This window comes from Phyllosticta citribraziliensis, assembly GCF_038025025.1.
Source record: "Phyllosticta citribraziliensis strain CPC 17464 chromosome Unknown J3D65scaffold_6, whole genome shotgun sequence".
In the NCBI taxonomy this organism is placed as follows: domain Eukaryota; kingdom Fungi; phylum Ascomycota; class Dothideomycetes; order Botryosphaeriales; family Phyllostictaceae; genus Phyllosticta; species Phyllosticta citribraziliensis.
In genome coordinates this window covers 1,105,160-1,129,142 of record NW_027117343.1, presented here as the reverse complement: position 1 = coordinate 1,129,142, position 23,983 = coordinate 1,105,160, and the positions used below count along the sequence as shown (strand labels likewise).

The 23,983-nt window shown below is 57.8% G+C and overlaps 8 protein-coding genes across 8 annotated transcripts; 4 read left to right on the top strand and 4 right to left on the bottom strand.

Moving 5' to 3' along the window:
• The first annotated feature begins 1,398 nt into the window (after positions 1–1,398).
• J3D65DRAFT_368826 (uncharacterized protein) lies at positions 1,399–2,631 on the top strand. Its single transcript, XM_066795693.1, has one exon. It carries the CDS (start codon positions 1,504–1,506, stop codon positions 2,356–2,358), a length of 855 nt encoding a protein of 284 aa, XP_066655307.1. The 5' UTR covers positions 1,399–1,503; the 3' UTR covers positions 2,359–2,631.
• A 344-nt stretch (positions 2,632–2,975) lies between these two features.
• J3D65DRAFT_552963 (uncharacterized protein) lies at positions 2,976–6,035 on the top strand (the record flags this gene model as incomplete). The annotated part of the gene is made up of 3 exons (XM_066797103.1): positions 2,976–4,467; positions 4,519–5,286; positions 5,779–6,035. The coding sequence occupies 3 exons, from the start codon at positions 2,976–2,978 to the stop codon at positions 6,033–6,035; spliced, it is 2,517 nt and encodes an 838-aa protein (XP_066655306.1).
• Positions 6,036–7,922: 1,887 nt separating this feature from the next.
• On the bottom strand, positions 7,923–9,912 carry J3D65DRAFT_553935 (uncharacterized protein; the record flags this gene model as incomplete). Its single annotated transcript, XM_066797157.1, has 2 exons — positions 7,923–9,700; positions 9,762–9,912. The coding sequence occupies 2 exons, from the start codon at positions 9,910–9,912 to the stop codon at positions 7,923–7,925; spliced, it is 1,929 nt and encodes a 642-aa protein (XP_066655305.1).
• A 767-nt stretch (positions 9,913–10,679) lies between these two features.
• On the bottom strand, positions 10,680–13,390 carry J3D65DRAFT_369096 (uncharacterized protein). The gene is made up of 4 exons (XM_066795695.1): positions 12,571–13,390; positions 12,066–12,359; positions 11,744–11,994; positions 10,680–11,683 (listed from the first exon to the last, which is right to left on the bottom strand). Exons 1-4 carry the CDS (start codon positions 13,098–13,100, stop codon positions 11,001–11,003), a joined length of 1,758 nt encoding a protein of 585 aa, XP_066655304.1. The 5' UTR covers positions 13,101–13,390; the 3' UTR covers positions 10,680–11,000.
• Positions 13,391–14,808: 1,418 nt separating this feature from the next.
• Positions 14,809–15,709, top strand: J3D65DRAFT_368838 (uncharacterized protein). Its single transcript, XM_066795694.1, has one exon. It carries the CDS (start codon positions 15,249–15,251, stop codon positions 15,684–15,686), a length of 438 nt encoding a protein of 145 aa, XP_066655303.1. The 5' UTR covers positions 14,809–15,248; the 3' UTR covers positions 15,687–15,709.
• A 23-nt stretch (positions 15,710–15,732) lies between these two features.
• On the bottom strand, positions 15,733–16,667 carry J3D65DRAFT_667833 (kinase-like domain-containing protein; the record flags this gene model as incomplete). The annotated part of the gene is made up of 2 exons (XM_066803058.1): positions 15,733–16,502; positions 16,607–16,667. The coding sequence occupies 2 exons, from the start codon at positions 16,665–16,667 to the stop codon at positions 15,733–15,735; spliced, it is 831 nt and encodes a 276-aa protein (XP_066655302.1).
• Positions 16,668–17,230: 563 nt separating this feature from the next.
• On the bottom strand, positions 17,231–19,424 carry J3D65DRAFT_624582 (major facilitator superfamily domain-containing protein). The gene is made up of 2 exons (XM_066800264.1): positions 18,531–19,424; positions 17,231–18,476 (listed from the first exon to the last, which is right to left on the bottom strand). Exons 1-2 carry the CDS (start codon positions 19,291–19,293, stop codon positions 17,551–17,553), a joined length of 1,689 nt encoding a protein of 562 aa, XP_066655301.1. The 5' UTR covers positions 19,294–19,424; the 3' UTR covers positions 17,231–17,550.
• A 3,166-nt stretch (positions 19,425–22,590) lies between these two features.
• On the top strand, positions 22,591–23,097 carry J3D65DRAFT_624580 (uncharacterized protein). The gene has a single exon (XM_066800263.1). The coding sequence runs from the start codon at positions 22,692–22,694 to the stop codon at positions 23,067–23,069; it is 378 nt and encodes a 125-aa protein (XP_066655300.1). The 5' UTR covers positions 22,591–22,691; the 3' UTR covers positions 23,070–23,097.
• Positions 23,098–23,983: the final 886 nt, after the last annotated feature.

Below are 23,983 nucleotides of genomic sequence, written 5' to 3'. Positions count from 1 at the left end.
GGGTTGATGTGACTTTTGCTCCGCCTCGAACTCTGAATAGTCGAGCACAGGATCCGCCACTCGAATGCTGGACTTGATCCAAGTCACTTCAAAGTCTTCTCCGCGCTTCGGCCGATCTCGCGCCGCCGCCGCAGCACCTGGCGCACACGTCCTCTCCCGGGCAGAAGAATTACAATCATTTCTTCTGCCTGCGAGCCAGCTGGCGAAATGGTATGAGGAGCAAGTCAGCGGTGGCGGCCGCAGTGGCACACCAGCTTCACAGAGTGCGTACATCCATCTGTCCGAATGTGCACTTGCTCGTATGCCAGCTGCTCGTGTGCGTTCGCAGCTAGCAGGCGGTAGCGCCGGTGGCAAAGCGGCAAGCATGGATAGGTTTTTTTTTCCCTCCCTCATTCGTCTCGGCGATGATGTTGAAGGGAGGCTTGGCCGGTTCGCCTGTTGGTGCGTCGAACCGAAGCAAGCGTAACAGAAGCAGCAGCAAAAAGTGATAGCGCGCCTAACGGCGCTGACGGCGGTCGTCTCTTGGTGCTGTTGTCGCATGCCTCTCTCCCCTCTCTGGGATTCTCAGCGTCGGTTCGGGCCAGGGACGGCGCACGGACGGGCGTTGCAGACGACCTATGACGCCGTATGATGGCAGCGATGACGGATGGCGTGTCTGGCGGCGCCGCGCCCGCCGATGATGATGACGCTCCGAGGAATGTAGAGCAGAGAGGAGGGGAAAAAAAGGACATGTGCTGCCCCTTGCCTGTTTGGGCGCACCGGTGCTTCGCATCGTTTGCTCTGCCAGAATTGGAACGGATCCCCAGGTACTGCTGCGGCCGGCTCGGGTCGCCACTGGCGCTTTGGATAGCAATGGAAGATGCGAAGAGAGTGGTAGGTCCTGTTCTCAGACGCCGATAGGAACCCGCAAACCCTGCTGGTTCGCGATGGGGGCTTGCATGGTGGTAGCTATTTTGGCAGTCAGCGAGTCGAAGCGGGTGGCAGGGATCCGCTGCGATGGCACGCGAAATGAGGCAGCGGCGGCGTGGCGTGGCATGGCTTGTCGAGTGCCATGGCGTGGTTGCTTTTGGCGAGTCTAAACACCAACAACAACGTCTCTCTTGCTCTGGAGACGGGGGCTTGACGTCAAATGGAATGAATTGTTCCGTCAAGCTCCGTGGGAAATGAGCACAGGCAAGGCAAGAGGTCGAGCTGGCTTCAGGTTGTTGTTTCGTCGCTGGGCTGGGCAGGCAAGACACGGAGACGAGGCCCGCTCCGCGTCCAAACACCGGACGGTGTGACAAAGGTACCCACGCTCACGTCGGGCACAGGCGTCTGGGAGTGAGTCGGAGAGCAGTGGGAAATTGGTGCCGCGTTGGCGAAGCAGATGGTCGGGCCAACCCGACAGGCACACAGAGCGGACTCCACAGTGCTTTGACTGCGAAATGCAAAGACGGCCCGCAGCGGTCGGACAAGCGCAGCCTCGTTGCTGTGCAGAGGCGGCAGGCGGCATGGCATACGAGCATGCTGTCGTGGTGCTGCTGTGGCATTTGCTTACAGGCGAGGCGGCAACACGCACGACGCACGTCTCCAGAGCTTACATGTGCCGGCACGTGGGAGGACTTGTCAGCGCCCAGCGGCAGCATCAGTGGAGAGCACCGTGAAACCAGTGGTCCACAAACATGTCCTCGGGCTTCAAGGCCGACGAGAGATGAGCGAGCAGTCGGGCTCTCTTGGACTCAGGGGGTGGGGCATCGACGACGGCGGGCGGCTAGGGCTGACGGGCGAGGGAGACCTGGCGGGCCTGGCTGGCGGGACAACTGGACGCTGCATACACCATTCATTCATTCTCAACCTTTGAAAAAAATGCTGCTCGTGTCGTCGTGCAGTGCAGTGCAGTGTTGCCGTGGGCGCAGGGCGATCCGACTTGCAGAGCGTCATGATCGCCGGTCAAGGCACGTGGAGAGAATGTGGGACGATGCGGGGATTCGTCAATCTCTCACCAAAAGAAAAAGAAAAGGTAGAGGACAACAAGACGACAGAGCTGCACATTATCAGCCTCGAGATCCACGGCCGAGGGCGTCGTTCTGCGATCGGGGACTGGGACTGGGACTGGGACCGGGACTGGGACTGGGACCGGGACGGGACCCTTCTCCAGGACAAGGACATGGGGGATACTTGAAGCGCACTGCCGTGCCCTCGTCAAAGGGACAGGACATGAAGCCATGTACATACGTGTGTAGTGTAGAGAACCGTAGGAGGAAGAGGAGCGAAAGAAAAAGAGAGAGAGAGAGAGAGAAAAAAAAGTCGAGGGTGATGTGGGTGGCGCGTCATGGGCGTCAGTCAGGCAGGATTGCTCCCTCCACTCACTCACTCTGACCGCCCATCATCGTCCATCGCCTCCTCCTCCCGACCGACCGCTCTCCCACTCTGACTCTCTCTCTCTCTCTCTCTCTCTCTGCCGCACAACCACAACCCTGTCCAGCTGTTGTCCTGCCTTCGGCTGTCCTGCATCTCCCAGCCCGCACCCGGACCGCACCAAACCCACTCTTCAGACCCTCGAGCCACCCTCTAGCTTCAGCCCACTCCGTCTCCAAACACGCCTGCAACCCTCTGGCCTCTGCACCCATCCCAGGGTGTCCTTGAAACTCACCACGTCCCCTCAGCGCTACCCGTGCAACGCTTCGGCCAGCTCAGCGCCTTTGACCGACTAGCGTTCTGAATAAAACCTGTGAGCTCCGTCGCCCGCCGCCATTCCCCAGTCTGAGGCTCTGACGCTGACCCTTCTGCTCACCATGACAGGAGTCCTTGCACGCGGGCCTACGCCCGTCTCTCACCAAACCCAGCCTTCTCACCACTTCCAAAGGCGTCTCTCCACCACGCCTTATACCCATTCCGCCGCTCACAACTACCCCTACTCTCGCCCGCGCGCCTCGAGCAACTCGCTTCCCCACGTCCCCACCCACGCCTACTCTGTCCCTCACCCGCCGCGACCCATGGACTCGAGGCATTACCACCGTCCCTCCTCTCCTGGCGGGAGGCGCATAGCTGACCCGGCACGCGCCTCGACCGGCACCTTTGGTACCTATGACGCCGCCTACTACAACTCGGCCTATCGCTCGCCCAGGTCCAGCGGAGACCGAGTCAACTACTCGACCGCCCCCAGCGCCGCAACCCGCAGCTCCTACGACGTCTACTCTGGAAGACCACGTCGCTCTACCGTCGACACTAGAGACCGCCCAGCGAGCACCTTGAACGTGCCATTGCGCACTTCTCACTACGATCGCTCGTCCAGCCCGTCCTCATCCGTCCACACTTTCGGCGACACCACAAAGAGCACCTACGTCACCACGTCCACTCCCAGTGCAAGACCATCGTCTCGACAAGGCCACCATCCTCACGGCCACAGCCATCGAAAGGTGTACAGCATCGATCATGGCGAAGCCGTTCGAGTCGATCCCCGAGAAGTGGAAGCGAGACGACGAGATAGCGGGCGGGATAGCGGCCGAGAGGACAACTACGTCACACAAACCAAGGCCTATCACACGACCACCCAACGTTATCCAGTCAGAGAGGTCAATGACAGCGAGTACTCGTACACTGACCCCGCCGGCATGTACAGAGACACCGAGCCAAGCTGGCGGGGTCGCTCCAACAGCATCGACTCGCGGAATCGCCGCCCGACCAGCATGATGGACAGCTACGGTCCTCGGACGTCGGCCCGGGACCTTGGCGGCCCTCCAGTCACGACGCGGGGTTTTGACAAGATCAACGGCCTGGCTGCCGCCACCACCGTGGGAGCCGCCGTAGGTGCCGTGGGTAGGACGAGCAGCCTTCGTGAGCGTGGCCGGGATTCTTCTCGCGAGCGGGCACAGGACAGGTCCACTACGGCAGACTCGTACTATCGCGATTCAGACTATGTGCATCGATCTGCCACCCGACCTGAAGCTGAGGTGCGAGACGACCGCTACAACTACCGGTCCGACTATGACGACCGCACCGCATATCCGCCACGGCTCGACGATCCTGACGTCGAATCACGAGGATTCGGCATCAGACCCAGCAGTGTTGGACCAGGGACTGATCCTTACCACGCCTCTCACGACAAAGTCTTGGAACGCCGCGCCGTGCCTCCGGCTCCCACTTACCAAGTCGAGCCCTCCGTCCACCTTCCCAATGTCAACGACTACGTGCCTCAACCCAAGCGCGATGATTACAGGGAACCCGCCAGGCATGACCGGGAGCGAGACTACGACCAAGAACGTCTGCGGGACAGAGACCTGGACAGGGAGCGACGAAAAGACTACGACCGCGACCGCGAGCGTGAGCGCGAACGGGAACGCGGCGAACGGGGTCGCGATCGGGACCGAGACACAGACCGTTCTGACCGCGAACGTGACCGGGACCACAAGTCAAGCGTTCTCCCTACTGCAGCCGTGGCTATGGGTGCGGCCTATGGTGCCCACCAACTAGCAGAACACCAAGGTCGTCAAACCGAACGCCGAGATGAGCACCGTGACCGCGAGGAACGTCGTGAAGAACGACGGGAAGACCGTCGGCCCCGAGACCGAGAGAAGCGTACGGATTCCGATGAAGAAAAGAATTACCGCCGACACCATTCTTCTGACGAGAGCGACGTTCCACGGGAGCGGCACTACGTTGACAAGGAAGGTACCCGAGATCGCGAAGAACGGCGCCGTGAGCCCCGTGAACAGGTGCCATCCTCACTTGATCCCGATGAGGAGTACCGGCGGCGTGTCCAGCAGGAACTGGAGCGTGCAAGCGGCGCAAAGATGGAACGAGATGGAAGCAACTCTGGTAGTGACAGAGAGCGCCGCCGTCGTCGAGACCGCGACGCTGAGCCTCGTTCAGAGCGGTCAGAGCCAAAGGTGCCTGCTGAGCGCAGCAGCAGTGTTTTTGGCCAGGCCATGACTGACGAGCCTGGCCACATGTCTGCCAATGAGGATGGCACATCCCGCGTCCGCATTGTATCCCCACCCAAGCTGGACAAAGATACTTCCGAAAAGCCCAAGGGAATCCTTCGCAAACCGACTGAGAAATTTCCCGAAGACCCCAACCCTATCCGCGAAGGGGTTGCTCCGATGAAGGATGCAAAGAAAGGAAAGGACATTCCGCCAGACGCCCGTTGGACAAAGATTGACCGCAGACTCGTCAACCCCGAAGCGCTCGAGGAGGCCAAGGAACGGTTCGAGGAAAGGATGGATTGCGTGATTGTGCTCAGGGTTCTCACCAAAGATGAGATACAAGTCCTGGCCGATCGCACGCGAGAGATTCGTGAAGGCAGAGGTAAACACCCATCAGATGCTTCAGAGCACCCAGCACCCAGAGTCCCCTCGCCCCATGAGGTCGCTGCGGCAAAGGCAGACAAGCTCGCGTATCGAATCGCGTCGTCTACCCGCTCTTTATCAGAAGAGACTGTCGCGACAGAGGCTAGCGGCGACCTCGATTTCTACACCAAACACAGTAAGCGCCACGGCAAACGCCACCACCGTCGCAAGCACAGCAGTGAGCATGCGTCGAGCAGCGGTGATAGCGACAAGACTGTGGCGCCAGACATGGCAGCGGCATTGATTGCCGCGAAAGAGCAGGACGACCCCAGCACCGCTAGCAACAAGCACTCCAAGAAATCATCTCTCAGCACCTTCATCACCCCTGTCCTCAACACAGTCTTAGACGCGCTAACGCAATCTGCCAATGCAAAAGAAGACGACCAGCACAGCCGCAGCGACTTCTCTTCGGCAGCGAGCGCCCAACAGCAGCCCACGGCAACACCAGCAGCGGCTCCCTCGCGCGACAACGACCGCCACCACCGCCGCAAGAGCAGGCGCCACCAATCGTCGGCAGCGCAGCCCGACGACGACTCGAACTACGACAGCGACGAGGAGGAGTCGGAGCGGGAGAAGGAAAGGGGGAGGGAGAGGAGAGCGCCGGCGCGCATGATCGAGCCGCAGCGCGAGCGCGAGCGCGAAGACTGGGAGCGGGAGCGGGAGCGCGAGCGCGAGCGCGAGTACTACGTCGACCCGTCGAGGAGATGAGGTGTGACGCGACTCGAGACGAGCGGGCGGGTCGGGTCGGACCGCCGCTGCCTGGATGTACTACTACTAGAAGAGGGCATACGACGACATGGCATGGGACGGGGCATGTGTGTTTGATGGATAGAGACGAAATGACGTGCTACTGTGCTGGGCCGGGTAGAGAGAACCAAGACGAGACGGTTTGGATTGGACTGGATTGGATTCGAACGGATTGAACGAATGATTGAAAGAAAAGAAAGAAAAAGAGAGGGGGAGAGAGAGAGAGAGAGAGAGAAAGACGGATGTAATGCCATACGATACCACCCCACCACTACCTTCACACTTCCGCCCTTCTGGCTGGCCAGCAAACCAATCCAAATCAACCCCAACCCAACCAACCTCCGATTCCATTTCGATGTGATGACCCACTTGCTCGACTGATGCACCAACCTCTCGTGGCTCATGGAAGGACTAGGGGGCAACCGCACTCGTCTGCCTACTTGCTTGAACAAAGCTCATGGTGTGCCTATCGTTGTTGTGGTGACGTTTGACTGCGACACACCATCACATTTGTCAACTGTGACTTTCCCGCCATTCCAACGCGTCCCCACTGGCCTTTCTCTCTGCTCTATCCCTGCTTCACCAACTATCAGCATGCGCAGATGAGCTAGCCGTCACCCCTCCCCAGCTCACTTCTGCACTTCCTCCTCCCATATCCTCACTACATGTCCATGATCCGCGCCACCTCGCCCGCACCAGCCAACACCACACTGAAAGCATCGTCGAATCCACAACGTCAGACCAAACCTCAGCACCAGCACGTCGAAACACCCAGAACGAAAAAACAAGACGGAAACAACGCAGACCGTGTAATTCGAGTATTTAATTCAGACATGTCTCAAAAGCACGCACAGCATCTACCGCATGTCATCTGCATCTCTGTGCCTCGTCTTCTTCCTCTCATACAACTACAGGAGGTAATGTAGCTACCTAGCCAAGGTACGTGCGTGTCGGATACAAGTAGGGGAAGGAGGGGATGATGAGGAGGTTCGGTTTACACACATACATGCCGCGCGTGTGTCAGCTCTGGATTGGGTATTGTACAGAGAGGGATAAAAGTGGTGGGGTGATGGGGGATAGGAAAGGAAGAAGATAGGTTGTGAGGGTTGATTCGTGGAAGAGGACGAAGACGAGGTGACATGAGTGAAAGGGGGGAAAGAGATGCGAAGCGGCACAGGAGAGCCGAGCAAGCTTCACCAGGAGAAAGAAAGGTTGTGTTGAGCCGACAATGGATATTGAGGCACCTCATCTCGTCTTGTCCGTCAACTCGCCTTCCCCAGCCCTACCGCGCCGAATCCAACCGAGTCAACATCCACCGGCTCCCATCCCACGACTGATCAGACGACTCGTACTCGCCTTTCCTCATCCGCCCTCCTATGAGCGCCGAATCCTGTGCTCGGCCTCTCGCTGCGCTGTAAATGCAATCGTGTATCGTTTTCTGTTCCTCGTCATCTCCATCCATCGCTGGTATGCTTCGTTCGTGTCCAAAATGCAGCCGCCATGCCAAGAGGGGAGAAGAAAGTCGCTACTCCATACCCACGAGTCGAGAGACTGGAGAAGGAGCAGCAGAATAATCAAATATCCCTGTCAGCCAAAAGCTTGGCGAAATGGGAAAAACAAGCCGTAACCAAAGCAGCCGTCGCAGAACCAAATCGTAAACGCCGTAGAATGCTAGACAAACAAGCGCAACTGAACAAAAGGAATGTGAGCAGCGAATGGTCCTCACCGGCCAAATATCGCACTCACACCCCAGCCAAACAGCGTCGAGTAAACCGACCAATACCATCGCACGACGAACGCAAGACCAGCAAATGACAGCATGCGCCGCATAAGCCCATACCTGGCCCGTCAGATGCCATGGGTAGCAATGCGGTCGTCTGGGTCACCAGGAGGAGGACCAAACTCGCAACTTCCCACGGCTTCTCCAGTGTTTATGCCCCGATCCTGCATCTGTATCTTTGGGTCTGGAGGCTCGGATGGTGCGGGAGGAGGTATGTATCCGGCGTCGATATCGGATCCGCCGTGCGGAGGGGCGCCATCGTCGTAGTCGTCTTCAAAGTACTCGTCCCCTTGCCCTTCCACACCATCGTCTGGATGCAGCTGCTGATCGTCGTAATGCTGGTCATGCGGCTGGGCATGCTGGCTGTTGGACGCAGGAGCTCTTGACTGAGAATTTTTGCACATCTTCTTGCCCTTCCTGCCCTTCATCTTTGCCTTTTCCAGCAGCCGCCGCTTCTCTGCCATTCGCTTTTGCTCCTTGCGGTCTTTGATCTCGTATTGACGAATCAGAGCTCGCGGTGGCTCGCCGAAGATGTCCTCATATTCGCAAAACTCGCATATCCAAATGTCGTCACGGGATGGAGGATGGTGGTAGTTGGTGTACTCTTGCTGTAGGCGTCTACGACGCGCTGCCATGGCGTAGATTTTCTCGGGTTTGCGGCGGGGCTTCTTCGGCTGCTGCTGCGGGGCAGGCTGTTGGGAATTGGCGGTTGGCGGAGCCTGCTGGCCAGCCGTGCTAGCCTGCGGTGTGCCATTCATCTGAGGACTTGTTTGGGTGGCATGCGTGGTCACGCCTCGAGTCGACTGCGCTGGGAGTGGTATGCGTGATGCGGGTGCGGATGATGGGGCTGGGGGAGGAGCACGGAGATCGGGCCCGCTCGAGTAAGAGCCGTTCTGGCCCGGCCAAGTCGGCTGGTTCGGCGAACCGCAAGTAAATGTAAACTGCGTCTTTTGAGGCGCCGCTTTTGTGGCTTCTTGCTGGAGCAGACTAATATTCTCCTTGCCTTTGACGGATTTGCCAGCAGCTTGAGCGTTAGCAATGGCGGTGGAGATGATGCCGTGGTCAACAGTGGAAGCTTGTCGAAGGTTAGCCACTCTGTTTGCGCCATGAGACTTTCCAAAGAGAAACATGCCTTTGCCACCAGCACCAATGCCGTTGGGTCTTGCTCTGCCACCGTTGCCGTTAGCATAGGCGTTTAGACTGGATGTTGAAGATCCAAGGGGTCGCCGCTCGTTCGTGAACCGCGCTGCTGACCTGCCATACCGTCCTCTTCCGGCTCCTGAGATGCCGGTGCCGGAGCCAGGCACAGGCACTGCAGACGATCCGCTACCGTAGTACTGGCCCACGGTGTTCTCGCACTCTTCATGCGCAGCGCCGGCGCCGTGGTTGGAGATTCCCATGCTGGCCATCTCAGCCGTCAAGTTGCCGTGATGGCCAGCGCTACCCGAGACAGGTATCTTTCGTTTCTTCTTGTTGTTCGTGTTTTCAAAAGACTCGTAACCGTCTGCTGACGAGGTCGAACCTGGCGGAATCGGTTTGGTTCCCGTACCGCCCGTGGCTGCGTCAGTTGTCAGAAGACCCTTGGCTGATATTTTGCGCCGAGGCTGGAACCAACCAAGCCGCTCGTCCTCGTCTTCCTCGCTCTCCTGTTCCGAGTGATCTGCCCCGCAGCTGCACTGATGGTCCTTTTCACCCCGCTGTTGTCGCGTCGAGATGCTGGCAATCTTGTCGGGGTGCGTGTAGGGAAAGTCGAAGACTGGCGGCGAGCTCACTGGGGGCGTGGGATACGTGATGGATTCTGCTTGCTCTGGTGAGAGGCGCGAGCGCAGGCGGCGCTTTGGGAGGGCTGTGATGCTAAGTTAGCGTCCAGAATGTGGGATGAATGGTTTTCTTGAGAAGCGCCATACGCCTAATGGGACGGTCTGGGTAGAGCGGAGAGACTGTGTCTGGGGATGAATGCCGGATTGAGGTGGAGCGCCAATCGTAGCCTGCCCATGAAAGTATACACATTAGCGAATACGTCGCAAGGCATATGAGGTCCCGGAGCAAGGCGGCCATGGTTGAGATGGTGGCGGGTAGGCAAGGTTGGGTGGAAGTGGTGGAGGTGGTTGTGTGGCAGGTGTGTGAAGCAGGAAGGAAACGGCGGGGCAAACGAACCGGAGCCTCGATATCCATCAGTAGCAGCTGCCATGGTGGACACTGAATTGCTACCGGACGATTTGCGAAAAAGCAGCAGACTGTGTGCGCTTCGAAATGCAGGCAACGTAGGCTGCTGCGACAGTGACGCTGTTAGCTGAAAGATTCTTGCTGGCAGCTGTCGAGGCTGGGCTGGGCTGGCGCAGGCACAGGCACAGCACCCCGACGCAGGCTGGAGCCTCTAGGACGGAGGAGATGCAGCAGAAGATGGAGATGCAAACAAGCTCAATGACGGCGGCGGGCGCTGATGGGGAGCAGTCGTGCGCGGTGGAGGTGTTTGTAGAATTGTCTCGGGCGGGCGTGGGCCCGGGCAGCGCAGCAGCCGACGAGAACAGAGCAAAAATGATGACGAGGAGGAGGAGAAGCAAAGGGTCGACTTACTGGAGGGTCTGGTCGACGATGATGTCCGGAGTGCTGCTGTCACACGGATACGTTGCGGGCATGGGGAAGAGGTCCAAGTCAGTCGTCGGTCCCGGATCGATACCTCGCTAGGCCGGTTTGGGCCTGGGGGCTTAGAAATTGGGCCGGCATCAATCTCCCGCTCCCCAACGCCAATCACTCGCAGAATGCTCGAGCTTCCTGTCCGTCGTGCGTCAGACTGGACGCCTTCGACCTGGCCAGCCAATCTGCCTCTGGCGACAATCTGGATGTGCCCGCCAACCGGTCCCAACTCAATTCCAGGGTCTGCTGGCCTTCAGGGATCTCAGCAACACCTTGAGCGTTTAAACTTCTCGCTTCCGACTACGTCGTCACTGAGCTACACTAAACCGACGACTCCTGTCCCAGTGCCGCCAACCTCCTGGCCCATGGCCAACGCCCAAGACATGAACCCCCGTCCTTAAACACCAAATTACAAACGACAGCAATTACCTCCCACGGTCCGACGCCGAGCTGGCTGCTCCCAAACAAAACCCATGACAGCATGACAACAGTTTGTCAAAGATCTCCTCCTACTTGTCGCGATGCTCGCCAAAGCTCTGCTGCCATAATACGAGGTTCCTCGTGAGCACGTCCATCATCTCCAGGCTATTCAGCCCGTCGTAGTCTTCCTCTTTGCCATTCGAAGTGGGCACCGCCTTGCTCGCGTCTCCCGACGCGTTGCCGTCTGAGCCGCTTCCGCTCTCGCCGTTCATCACCTGAAAAGTCTTGACCACGGCCATGGCCGAGCTGGTTGTGTTGGTCTTCTCGCTGGCCATCTCAACCTGGACACGCGAGATATACTCCAGCATGTGCGATGCTGTGCCGTTCATGTCCTTCCAACTAATCTTATCAATCTTCGACAGGCCCGACTTCTTGTTTTTATGGCCTCGCGCAGCGATTGGAGCGTCGCTACCGCTTCCGTTTGCTGACGCTTCGGCTCCGTTGGCATGCGATTCCTCGTCCCCTTTGTCCCTGAGGCCGCGGGAGCCAGTGCGATGAGGAGATGCTGCCTTGTCGTTGGCAGGATTGTCTCGGTCTCGGGTGTATTGGTTGCGTCCGACGCGATTGCCCCCGCGCCTCGGACCACCCGCCTTGTTCCCTTTTCTCGATGGTGGCGGAGGAGCCGACGAAGTATTATCGCGAGTTTGATTTATAGGATTCTCAGACTCGTGTCGATCCGTTTCTTCTCGGATTTCTCCAACGGGCGGGGCCTCTATTGATTCTGTCATCCGGTCAACCTTGTTCCCAAGAGCAAAAGCTTCCAGCAGCTAACCTTCGGCCCGCCTCCGTTCCGCGCGACCTTTTCTCTTCCCGACGGAATCTGCGCGCTCCTTTTCCCTCTCCTTCTGCTCTCGGAGCAGACGCTCTTGCTGGCTCCTTGCAGCAGCTCCTCGGGGCTTCTGCTTTTGGCTTGTCGAATTGGACTTGGAACGACCCTCTTCCTCCGACTCGGCCATTTCCGAAGGCGCGGGAGAACTAGAGGATCCAGAGCCGGTCCTCTGTCTCTTGATGCCTTGCTTCGCACTGCCAATGGCACAACACGGTCAGCGGGTCTCAATTGGATTTGAGAGCGGGTCGGAACTGGCCAAACTTACTCTTCGCTTTCGTCCCGAGTCCTCTTGCCCTTGCGGCTGTTGGTCTCGGGCTCTGCAGCGCCCCCCTCGCCTTTGCTTTCTTCGATGACTTTGCGCAAGACTTCGTCGTCATCGTATGCCGCGCGACTGTTCATGGTCGAACGGCGCTTTGTATGGGCCTCGACGCTTGCTCTCGACTTTTCCTTGTCCCTGGGGCCCTTCGGCTCGTGCTCTTTGGAAATGGAGCCCTTGCGAACGTTTGCCTTGGGAGGCTGCTTGTCGCCGACGACGGGAATGTAGTGGGAGTACTTTTGCCTGGATGTCCACGTTGTCAACAAGCCGTCCAACAGTCCGGGATACTTCATTGAGCAGAGTGTTTCCATAGGCGCCGGTGGCGCCTGCATAGCCGCGTCCGCGATACCGCCCCACCTGGAGTGTAGCAAAGAGCAGCGACGCTCGCCAGCGGATGCAGACACGGTGTTTGGGTTGCAGTTGAAGAGTGAGAAAGGTCGATATATCCACGTACCCTTTGGGACTTGACAGGAGTTTGTGCAGATCCTTCCGGCACTCCTCGCAAAAGTAGTTTTCGGGAACAGCCTTCTCCTCCATGATGCCGACGCAGCCACCGTGTTGCCAGACTTTGCATTTGTCGCACTGGATGAAGAGACCACCGACATCTTCGGCTTGGAGATCGGAACCGACGGCCAGATGCTCGTCATCTGACGGCGGCCCTGGGTACTCCTGATAGCCGCAAATGCAGCGAGTGGTCTCTTCCTCATCGTCGCCGACGTCATCGTCGAGGTCCTCATCCATTTTGGCAGCCTCGTCTTCTTCAATGTCTTGGGCGCGTGTTCGGCGTCGAGTGTGGGGCTCTTCGCTGTGACGATGACGAGCGGCGTCGTCACCCTCCTCTGACGAGAGCGAGGCCGGAGAGGCCGACTTGTGGGGAGAGGAAGCCTTGTTGTTGGAACGGGTTGTGCGATCGCGAGAGGAGAGGGACGAGGACGAATTGCTGTGGGCGGGCGGTGGAGCGCGCGAGGAGCGGCGAAGCGTCATGGTGCAATTCGGGAGCTAGAGAAGCGGGAATCAATGCACAGTCGAACGGACAGCTGGTATGGACGCAGACAGAGTCGAGGGAGGAGGATAAGAGGGTTGGGGCTGCGAGGTGGGTGGAGTCGAGTGTGCGGAGTCGCGCGAGAAACTGGCGGCGGGAGGGCGGCGGAGCTTCAAAGAGAGAGGAGGATTGGCGAGACAGGGACGGCGAGGCAGCCAGCAGAGGGCATTCTCGTTGCGGATTCGAGGGCAGTTGAGCGGAGGAGGCCAGAGAGCAGCGGTAAGGTACGGTACAGTAGGAGGGGTGGCAGTGGAGGGCGTGGTCGAGTCTGCGTGCGGGCAACTTCACACACGCAGCAAGTCGCGGCGAGAAACGCACTGCACTGGCTGCCAGTACCGATGACCGACCTGCACTGGGCTAGAAAACGGCGCCTTGCCGCGTCGGGATTAGAGCCTTGGCCGGCGAGACGTCACCCGGACCTCAGTCACGGGGAACCGAAGGCCGCCCCGGAAAAGACGGCGGGGACTCCCATTATGACCTGACCGGACGGTGCTCGAGCAAATCGACCTGCGATGCGGCGCCATGGCGGCGGGCTGCTCTGCTTGTGCGAAGCTTTGTGAGGGACGCGCGGGTTGCGAAGACTTTGTCGAGTCGTCGGTCAGGTCGTTCGTGTTTTGGGGCAGGGCAGGGCAGGGCAGGGCAGAGCAGGAAGGCTTGCAGCGGGCTGCTCTGGCTCCCAGCGACAGAGGAGCTAAGCGACGGCACGTGTGCGACGCGCCCCTCCCTCGTCATCTCACACCTCACCTCACCCCGACTTCGCCTTGCGCTTCTCCGTCACAGTTCAAGCTGCCCTCAGGTCGTCGTCCGATGTTATTCGTTCATTCCTGGTCCAGCTCAATTGACCTTATATACTCGACCCATTTCCCTCGCTCGCCAGCTTGCCTTTGCCTCGCTCTTATGCCTTGAAGATGCCGTCCCTCCTTGCTTCAGGCTATGCTTCACTTCAATACCTAACATCGAGTCTTCCGCGAAACTATGCCGGCGCGTATATATGCCAACACGCGATGGAGAGGGCATTTGCTCTTGGCGTTGGTGGTGGGACTAAAACGAACAGCGTACAGTGATGGAGTGGACTGTTTCTACACTGGAATCGAGTCGTGCGCTGCCAGTCCGTAATTACATTGTTAGTCCAGAACCATGCGCGGCGCTTGCCATCGAGCTGAGGTAGCCTAGGTAAATGTAGCTACGACTCCATCGTCGCGCGCGCATCCTCTGTCAACTTGATGATTCAGATTTTGCTCCCTTGGCCGTGCCTGGTTTCTCGAGGCTATGAGCCCTCTCGTACGATGATCAAATACGATCGCCTCTGCTGCGTGCGTCAGACAGCCGGTCTGTAGTCTAAGATCCGGTACCATCAATGTCGCCTCCCGTATGCGGCCACCCCCTGAAGAGACTTCTGACCCCCTGAAGAGACACCTCTGACGTCACAAACACGCAAACCACACCGGCACCTCCATCCCCTGCTCCCTCACTCCGTCATCTCAAACTACTTCGCCGCAGGCACCAAGGACCCCAGCTTAACTTCGCCTCAAGGACCACGGCGCCTTTCGCCGGGGCTGGGACAGCTCCCACGGTCTCTCCTCCTCACTGTCAGTTGGAACTCAAGACCTGCCTATCACCGAAATGATACGGGTCGGGATCCATACCTGTTGGCTGGGAGATCTAGCCTCCAACATGCCCAACACCAACGCAGTTTAACCGACGTTTGGAAAGACGTTATTGCCAATCAGGCTGTGCTCACCACAAGCGAGCTGCAGCGGCTGCAGTTGATAACGGATACTTTTAGCGCCCGGAATTTCGTCTCATGCCGACGACGATATCATTGGATCTTTGCCGCGGAGATATGTTAAGAAATGAGCCAACATCACAAGCGTAAGCGCTGACAGGATACACCAACAATGCTGCCCTCTGTGCGCTGTGCGGCACAGTAGCAGTGACTGTGTAGTACTTATGAGCGTGAGTTGTCGGCTCTCAAAGTGCGATTCAGAATCCAGACCAGCGCTCTCCAGAAAACGGTGCGTGTACTCGCTTGAGTGTGCGAATTATGGCCAGCTAATGAATTATACCCGCCAGGCATCATCTCATCAATCATGGCTACCGAAAGCATTGCCCACGTCAGCATCGTCGTCTTCAAGAGCACTCCCGTCGACTACCAGAAACTTCGCCATGCAGCCTTGTGGTTCCAGTTTGACGACAAGTCGGGGTCCTTCGTAATCCACGCTGTTGGAGTACCGTCAAGGTTTTCGGTGCAAGTCGACCCCACATACGATCCGCTCCAAAGTACCAAATTCGCCAAACAAGTCGACGTGGGATATTTGAAACGCCCGATGACCAGCAGTCAGCTTCAATATCTCATGCGCAAGACGGAAGTCGATAACTCGGATAGAGAATTCAACTGCCAGGTTTGGGTTCAAAAAGCACTGGAAAGGTTGAAGGACGATAGACAATTGTCAGAAGAAGAGTACTCGAATGGCCTAGATGGACTAGTTGACGCAACGATGGAGGCAGAGGATGAGGCCGACAGGTAGACCGGGGACTGGCGAGCCTGTGGCAATGGCTACCCCTCTGGACAAATCAGGGACGTTGCCAGCGCTTGACGGCCTCAAATATGACGAGCTCGTTAAGGTACTGTTCAGGAAGAATATATCGCGCATAATCTTCCCAGTCCCTGTTCTTTGGGCTCATGTCCACGAATTTGAGGAACTCCCAATGCTCAGGGAACCACCCAGCAAATTCCCAATCAATCAGCGCCTGAATGCGATTACTGTCCTTGTCGATGATGATGTTGTGCTGCGTCAAGTCGCCATGTGTGAAGACGACCCGGTGCTGCTGCTGCTGCTGCAGTGCCTGCGCCAGCGCTTTCTGTACCACCTCTGGCACCAACTGCTTGTGCAGGTCGAGCTGGAAATCATTAAAACACGCCTCGTCGGCAAACGGGCCGCCCTTGCGCACGCTGTACGTGCGCCGGTCACTCAGCTGGCCACCGCCACACGACGCAATTTTAGAGCCCATGGGCGACGTCTGCTGCCGCATGATGGTCAGTATCTCCCGCAGCTGTAGCGCGATGTCCATCTTTTGCTCCGCTGTCATGTCCGGCCACACGTCCTCCAGCACGACACCATCGACGTAGTCCATCCAGATGCTGACGATCTCGCCGCCGGCGTCTTCTCCAGTCGCCTCAGAATCCGGCGGGTCATGCAGGCGCGGGACGGGAAGATTCAGCGTCCCCGCGTAGGCGAGGGCTTCGCGCTCGGCGACAACCACGCGCGGCCCGCGCTTGAGCACGAGGTTGCCAGGCCTTCGCTCGACGCGGCGGCCAGGAAAATTAATGAAGACTTTGGTATCTGCGAGTATTGTCAGCTGGGCGAGTTTGTGAGTGGGTGAATGGATGGTGAGTGTAAGGGACGCGTAGGCATGCTGGGTAAGTGCTATTTTCATGTGTGGGTACCTGAAGCATCCTGCTCTTGCGCTGCTGCTGGATGCTGCTCTCCGGGGCCGATACTCTCCATGGGCGCGGCGAAGTTGACGGCTTGCTGAGCGTGGGCGTATATCGCTTGTGGGTGAAGCGCCGAAGTGATCAAGTTCAGCGAGAGAAAGACTTCACATGGATGATGGCTGAATATGCGCAATTCAGAGCACCAGAAGACGAGATGGAGGCGTAGCGAGAGGGAGCAGCAATTATAAGAAGCCCCCAAGATTGCCAGCGTCTTCGTTCCGGTTGTGTCACCCACGCTTGGGGGCGGTCCGGGTGCAGTGCCACCAGCGCGAGCGCCAAATCTACTGCTCTGATTGGTGGACTGAACAACCCGGCCGGCAATTAGCCGTAGCGCACTCTGGTGCTTCCGTCTCGTCCAGTTCAATACATAACTAGACCATTCATCGCCATCAACACAACACGTCGCCGTTTCAGAGTTAACGTCTACAATATCCATTAGCTATCACCCACCCGATCCCCGAGCTCTGTGGGGGATGCTCTGTGCCGAGAGTCCACTGGCGCTGAGCAATATGAGGACCTCTGTGGGCACCGCAGCTAGAGGTGGACTGGACAACCAACTACATGGCATCGCCCGAACAGCGCGCAAAGATCTTGTATTGTTATGCTGGAAAAATGAGCCCCACGATGCCAAGGTCCTTCGAACACCGGTACCCGAGTTTTTATTTTACAGCACCAAAAAACAAAGCTAGGAGAAGAGGATTACAGAAGTGGAAATGGACTCTTCTTGCTAATGAGTACGAAATAGCCTTCAAGAATGAGCAAACTCTGTTTGCTCGAGGAACCGAGACAACAAAACAAACAAGATGTGGGGAGCTGCCGAGAAAATGCTCATGTGTACCCGCCACAAGTCGACGAGCTCAGCAAGATGCACAAAGCCAGTTTTTAGCGAGCCAACCTCAATCCGCGTAGCGACTTCTCGCCCGCACAATCTCGCCGTATTTCCAGAAGATTAGGGGCGCCGGCACCAGGACCACCGCCACGGCACCAACGGCGCTTAATGCCCACTTGGGTCCCATCGACTCGAACATGGGTCGTGCCGCCACCTGGACCCCGGCCGCCACCATAAACCGCAGCAGCGAAATGGTTCCCAGCGCGCTCGCAGCGTACGTCCCGTAGCTATCCATGATGTACTGGTAGCTCGAAACGAGGATCGAAAGCAGAGCGTAGCCGAAGATGAAGCACGACGCGCAGCCCCACCACGGACTTATCGACGGGTCATTGGTCCAGGCAAGTCCAAAGAGGGAGATGGCCAGCCATGGGGCCGCAATGATGGCGGGCCACAGCCGCATCTCAGGCGGCAGCTTGGCACGAGGCCCGTCTTGTCGGCGTCGGCGACGAAGTGTCTTGTTCTCGTTGTTCATGAAAAACGGGGTCAAAATAAGGCTGAAGATGCAGCCAGCGGCAATGGCGAGGAAGACCGAGCCAGTCAGACCGACGGAGAAGCCGTACGTCCGCGTAAACAAGAATTCGAAGCCAGACTGCAAGGTGAAGATGAGAACGTTGAGCAGCATGAGGTAGATGCCCAGAATGATGATTACGGGCTCTCGGGTCAGAAAGATGACAGGACGAGGGAGCGCCTCCTTGAGTCGCTGGCCTAGGGTACCACCCGTTTCGAGGGCGCTCATGTATCGGTCGTCATGAGTGACTCGGCGAAGGTGCTGGGCCTTCCATTTGAGGAGCAAGGGAGAATACGTTTCGGGGAGGAAGAGAAGAGCCGCGAGCCAGGGAGGAAAACTCATGAGAAGGGTGATCCAGTCAGCCCAGTGCCAATTCCAACCCGCTTCGACGATCCAACCACTGGCAACCGGAGCGAGAGCGCTGGCTGTTGCGAGGCGTTAGCGATGAAAGAGCAGGGACTCGGGAATCGAAGACTTACGCAAAACGCCAGCTGCACACAAGATGGGAAACGCCCAACTTCTTGTTCTTGCGTTGAACATGTCATCAACGCTGGCGCCGTTTGTGGCTATTGTCGCACTGGACCAGAATCCGACCATGAAGCGGCCGATGATCTGTCCTGCAAACGTATTCATCATGGCGGTTTCGGCAACGGAGAACATGTATATGACTGTGGGGCAAAGGTAGATGGCATTCCTTCCAAAGGTTTCGGACAGCGGGCCTGCGAAGAGTGATCCTACTCCTTGACCGACCAAGTACAGACCTGTTGCAAGAGATTCGGCGGTACTCGAGACGTGTAGTTGTCTTGCCGCTATGGACGTGTTCATCGAGTCTGCTGATCCGGCCCAGGCTTGGGAAAAGACGACGCACATGATTATGAACAACGCCCAATATCTCCTCGAGTAAGGCCATGTGTGCGGATTTGCTGGATCGTCGGGTTTGTTCGAGAGACAGTGCAGGTTGAAGTCGTCAACAATCTCAGTAGAGGACTGACGTACTGGTGTTGCCGTGGGAGGGGTGACGAGGTCATGCTCGTGGTGCTCGAGCAGCCTCACCTGTTGGAGTGAGGAGGGGTCGTCTTGCTTCTCGAGGTCCGAAGACGACGTGGAGAAGAAGCCGGTGCCATCGCTGATGGAGGACCGCAGCGTGGCCTCAGAGTCCTTTCGTGATTGAGGCCACTCCCTCTGGCCGTGAGTGGCCTCGACATATGCGCCAATATCACGGTATTGGCGAAGGGACTGCATTGAGGTGGTGAATTTGGTGAAGAAACTCAATGGCTGAGCATCATCTGGGAGGGAAACAACAAGTGGTCCTCAAGAGATAGTGGGGTACCCTCTGCATAATAACGGAGCTGCGAGTGTGGCCATCGGTCGTCTTGTCAAAGTCAATGGCCCCATGCGCTCTCCCAAGGGCATGGCCCTGACACAAAACGAAACCGCGCATATCTGGGAATGGGGACAGCATTAGCTTAGGCCCAGCCCAGACATCTACATTGCGCACGATCCAAGGCATTTTTTTGATCGTCTGGGGGTCAGGCCCTGATCGGACCAACGGCCTCGCGCTGCAATGTCCGGAGCGTCGACATCTTGGCCACGGGGGTGGTACTAGTCTGGCCACATGGTAACTCTACGCGGGAGGTCCTGCCCAGACTCCGACTTCAAGGAGACAAGACTGGAACATCGTCCACGTCGGTACATGTTGACGACGAGCTAAGAGATTGGTCCAAAAACGACGCAGCGAGGTAACTCAGACGGGCATGATTCCGTGCAGCATACACCATGGGGATCCCGCGACGAAATCATCTCGTCCGGGGCTGATCGATGCTCTTCTCCCTGGCTCCAAGTACACCTAGTACAGGAATCGAAATAGTACCGCTCAAGCGAGTCGGGCGTACATAAGGGCAAGTAGCTACGCCGCAGCTACATCCCGCCGGAGAACCTGGCATGCTTGTACCGCGCATGTCGCCCTGTGGGCAGGCAGAAAAAAGGTACATCCAGCTGTCAGTCTAAATTAGCAGCCACAAGTGATTCCTGGGCAGGGTCTAGATGGCTCAGCACTTGACATCACATATGTCTGCCGGCCTGACGAAGATCCGGTCCCAGCCGAATTGGGCAACGACACCCACGAGCGTACGTGCGAGTCCATCTCCTCATCGACGTCAAGGTGCTTTGTCCGGGGTCCCCTCCTTGCATGCATCACAGCCTCAGACGGAGCATCATCATGAGCGTCGGAGGGCTGTACCATTATGACTGGACATGATGGGTTGCATGCAGGGCACACCATCTCGCCAAAGAATTTTTTTCTTGGAAATGCCACAGATTCCAGGTCAGACTTTTGCAGTCCCGTCTCATTCTGATTCCCATCCTTTCGAGTTGAGTCAGTACGTAAGACTTTGCTACTGGCACCAATCAAGCGCCGGCCGTCGAGGAATGAGATTCACGATAGCCTCATGTCTCGTTCACATTCCACACTGCCTGTGTTTCTTGCTCCCAACGTCATATGATGGCATTTTTCACCTTAGCGCACATGCCCATCCGAGACCGACTTGGAGCCATTGCGCAGGTAAACAAGTTGCGCCCACCACCCACACTTGACGAGATGACAAGACGACTAGCGCTGCATCGCGATCACCTCGCCAATGCTCGTCAAGCACTTGATAGCGGCGGGCCGGCGTAGGCCCAAGGCCACCACGACAACGCATCACCAATACATTGCGGAACCTTGTGGGGAGTACACTTCGGCGCCAAGGGCCAGGCAGTCCCCTTCCCGAGGCTTCAGAGGCCGACATTCTTTCTCCATCGTCGAGATTCGATCACGGAGCGATTTGGACCCTTTGATATGCACGCACGGCTCTGTATATTAAAAGCTGAGCAGAGATTGAAAAAGAACGCTACAACCGTTTTGGTGGCCTTGGATGTACCGTGGTGGCCTTGCATGGGGGGTACACCAAAGGCGCAGAGTTGATGTACCTTTGATGCACGAGCGGTAGAACAGGTCAAGCGTGCGGTCGAGGTGGAGGTTGCGAGAGGGCAAGGGCAAGCGATAGTTGGCCAGGTCGGCCGACGGGATGGATGCAGGAGGTACCTTAGCCCGTCTTGTGAGCGCGGCTGCTGCGGCGCGCGGGGGGCACCACCTCATCGACCTGACCCGACCCGACGTGAGGTGAGAGACAACCAAACCTCACACAAAGCAGGGACTGCAGCCAGCAGCACGAGGAAACGCAGGGCCCGCATACCCTTCGGATTGCTGATATGGCCCGGCACGCAAAATCTGCTTCATCTTCAGGCCGCCATGCCAGATGACAAGATTGATCACAAACACTGCGCGTCCACAGGGAACCAAGTCGACGCAGGCAGTGAGTGATGTGACAATCGCTTTGGCGAATTGCCGATTTATCGACAAACCGGTATTTGCAGATGCCATTGGGTCGTGGGCGCGCTGCTCTAGCGGCTAGCTTGGACCGACTGCGGCCAACTGTATTGCTCACAGCCATGCAACCTCCTCGCACGGCGGCTCGAAAGTACCTCGACCGATCAGAAGTCGATGAGAACAGCGAGACATCAATCACTCCGATGCCGTGTTGTCTGTCGTCGTCACCTCGTGCGCTATAACGGTGTGGCGCAAGAAGCAAGGAGAATGTTCCAATAATATCCAGACCACCTTCTCGTCTCCCTTTCTTCCCATCTCCGACTTTCCATTCCTGAAGCCGACTCCCCAGATCTACCTGGCTGACCCCGGACCCCAGACGGCCTTGCAGAATGCACACGTCGCACCACACTCCTTCAAGATCCGCTGTACCTACGGCAAGCCGAACCTAGCCGCCGTCAACCTATCAAACCGTCTCCCACAGGGAGTACAAAATTTTCTTTCTGAAAAAATTCCGCCTACCCACCATCAGTCCAGACGCAAACCCAGTCCCGGTCTCCAACCGGCACTCTGACGACCCAATGGTTTCCAACTCGACTCCACCCGCCTACTGCACACATGGAACCGCGCGCGCATACTCTCACGAAGCTTCAGCAACCAACCCGCGCCCGGCAGCACGCACGCAAGCAGTCACAGGCCCGGCTCAGCAGCTCAGGGCACCCGCAAAAAGCAAAAACAAGCGCCAGCAAAGCTCCCATATCACAAACCAAGCTCGCCCGATCTCGTCACGTCATGCCGCAGACCCTTGGCGCTACGGCACGCCAACGGCGCAGCTAAGCTCCGCCAGCCGCGCTTCCCCACGGCCTGACAGCCAGGGGGTCCCTTGCTCGCGGCGACTGAGCAGACGACATCCGATCCATCTGCAGTCGCGCGGGGGAGGGGCACGAAACCGAGGGGGAGGGACTCTTGCCGATGACGGCTCTCTCCCTCCTCCTCAACAAGTTAGCCGGCGCAATCAACGACAATGCAAGGCCCACCGAGAAAAGTTTTCTTGCTCTGCCTGAAGTCCTGCCGTCCAGGTATCTAGGTGGACGGGCGGCGATTTGCGATCAAGTGCGCCATGCCGATTTGGATATCAGTCCATGCCGACACACTTGCGCGCTACCTGCCTAGGTACCTCGCTACCTACCATTCCACCTCGCTACCTACCATTCCACCTCGTCATGAGACGAACCAGGTACGTATCTACCCCGTCATATGCGTCGACCGAACAAACATGCCCGTTTTCTCCCTTCATTGCATGATCATGTTTCGTAGCCGTCACCAGACGGCCACCTATCTGCCTGCATACGTGCTGCTATTGTTACGACTACTGACGGTCTACATACAGCACGCACGCAAGCAGTCAGACCAGCCGACCCCCATCAGCTGGTTCTCTCTATACGTTAGCTCAACACGTGCCGACGTGGCATACCTCTTTCTACTCGACCGTTTCCAGTCTTCCATGCGCATCCCTACTCCACGCCAGCCACCGCCCTTCGTCTCGTCGTCATCAATGTCGTCGTCGTATCTGTGCGGTGCGGCGGCTGCGGCAGTGGCTGCGCCGGCGTCCATTTTCTGCGCCTCGAGACCTCCACGCCACTGTGACTGGTGACGGCGTGGCGGCCCTCGTTGGTCAGGTAGGCAGGTCGTGGATGTGACGAAGAAGATTCTGTGACTTCGGTTGGCTGGACGCCACCATGTCGGCGGGCAACCGCCATGGCTTTGATGGGCAGCCAGCCAGCCAACCGCGTAGCTGCCGCAGCCGGCGGGCGGGGGAGGCGTCCCGTCGGCATCCGTGCCGGCGCCGTCGTTTGTCGTCCGCTCCACTGCCACCACAGAAAGCGACACCAACGCGCTCACTACCAGCGCTCGTCAGTATCGTTTCGGCATTCGCAAGCGTGGTGGTGGTGGTGGTGGTGGCTGGGGGGCCAGTTGGGTGGGTGTCATGGACTAGTCTAGACCCATGGACCAAAGCACCATTTGACAGACTGACAGACTGATTACAGGATTTGACGCGCGCCGGCACCGGTGCAGCCAGTGCTAGTGGCAGCGGCCCGCCGCGACGGACCAGACAAGGTGTGAGGTAAGGTAGGCAATGGAGGAGTAGCAGTAGCATCACTGCTAGTCGCTCTGGCCTTTCGTGGCCTATCGGCATTGCGACCGAAGACCTAGGCAAAATGGCACTGAAGACCTGGGCATTGAGGTTGAGTCTTGGGGCTCTCTGATGTTGTGTGCCGTGTTTCTCTGCCTGCCTCGTTCACGAGGCGGCACTGCCTGGCTGTCCAACTGCCAAACATGGGAACCACAATTGAAGGTAGGTCGGGTATTGGGAAATGCCATATGCGTTCTTCAATCCAACGCGGTACGCACGCGTATGCGGCAGTCAGTAAGTCACAAAGTACCATATCCATCCATCACGACAATCCACTACTCCACAAGCGTCCAAGCAATGGTGGGGGCAGAGTTAGACTCACAAATACACCCACACCCACACACGTACATACCTAGGTCGGTAAGCAGACAAGA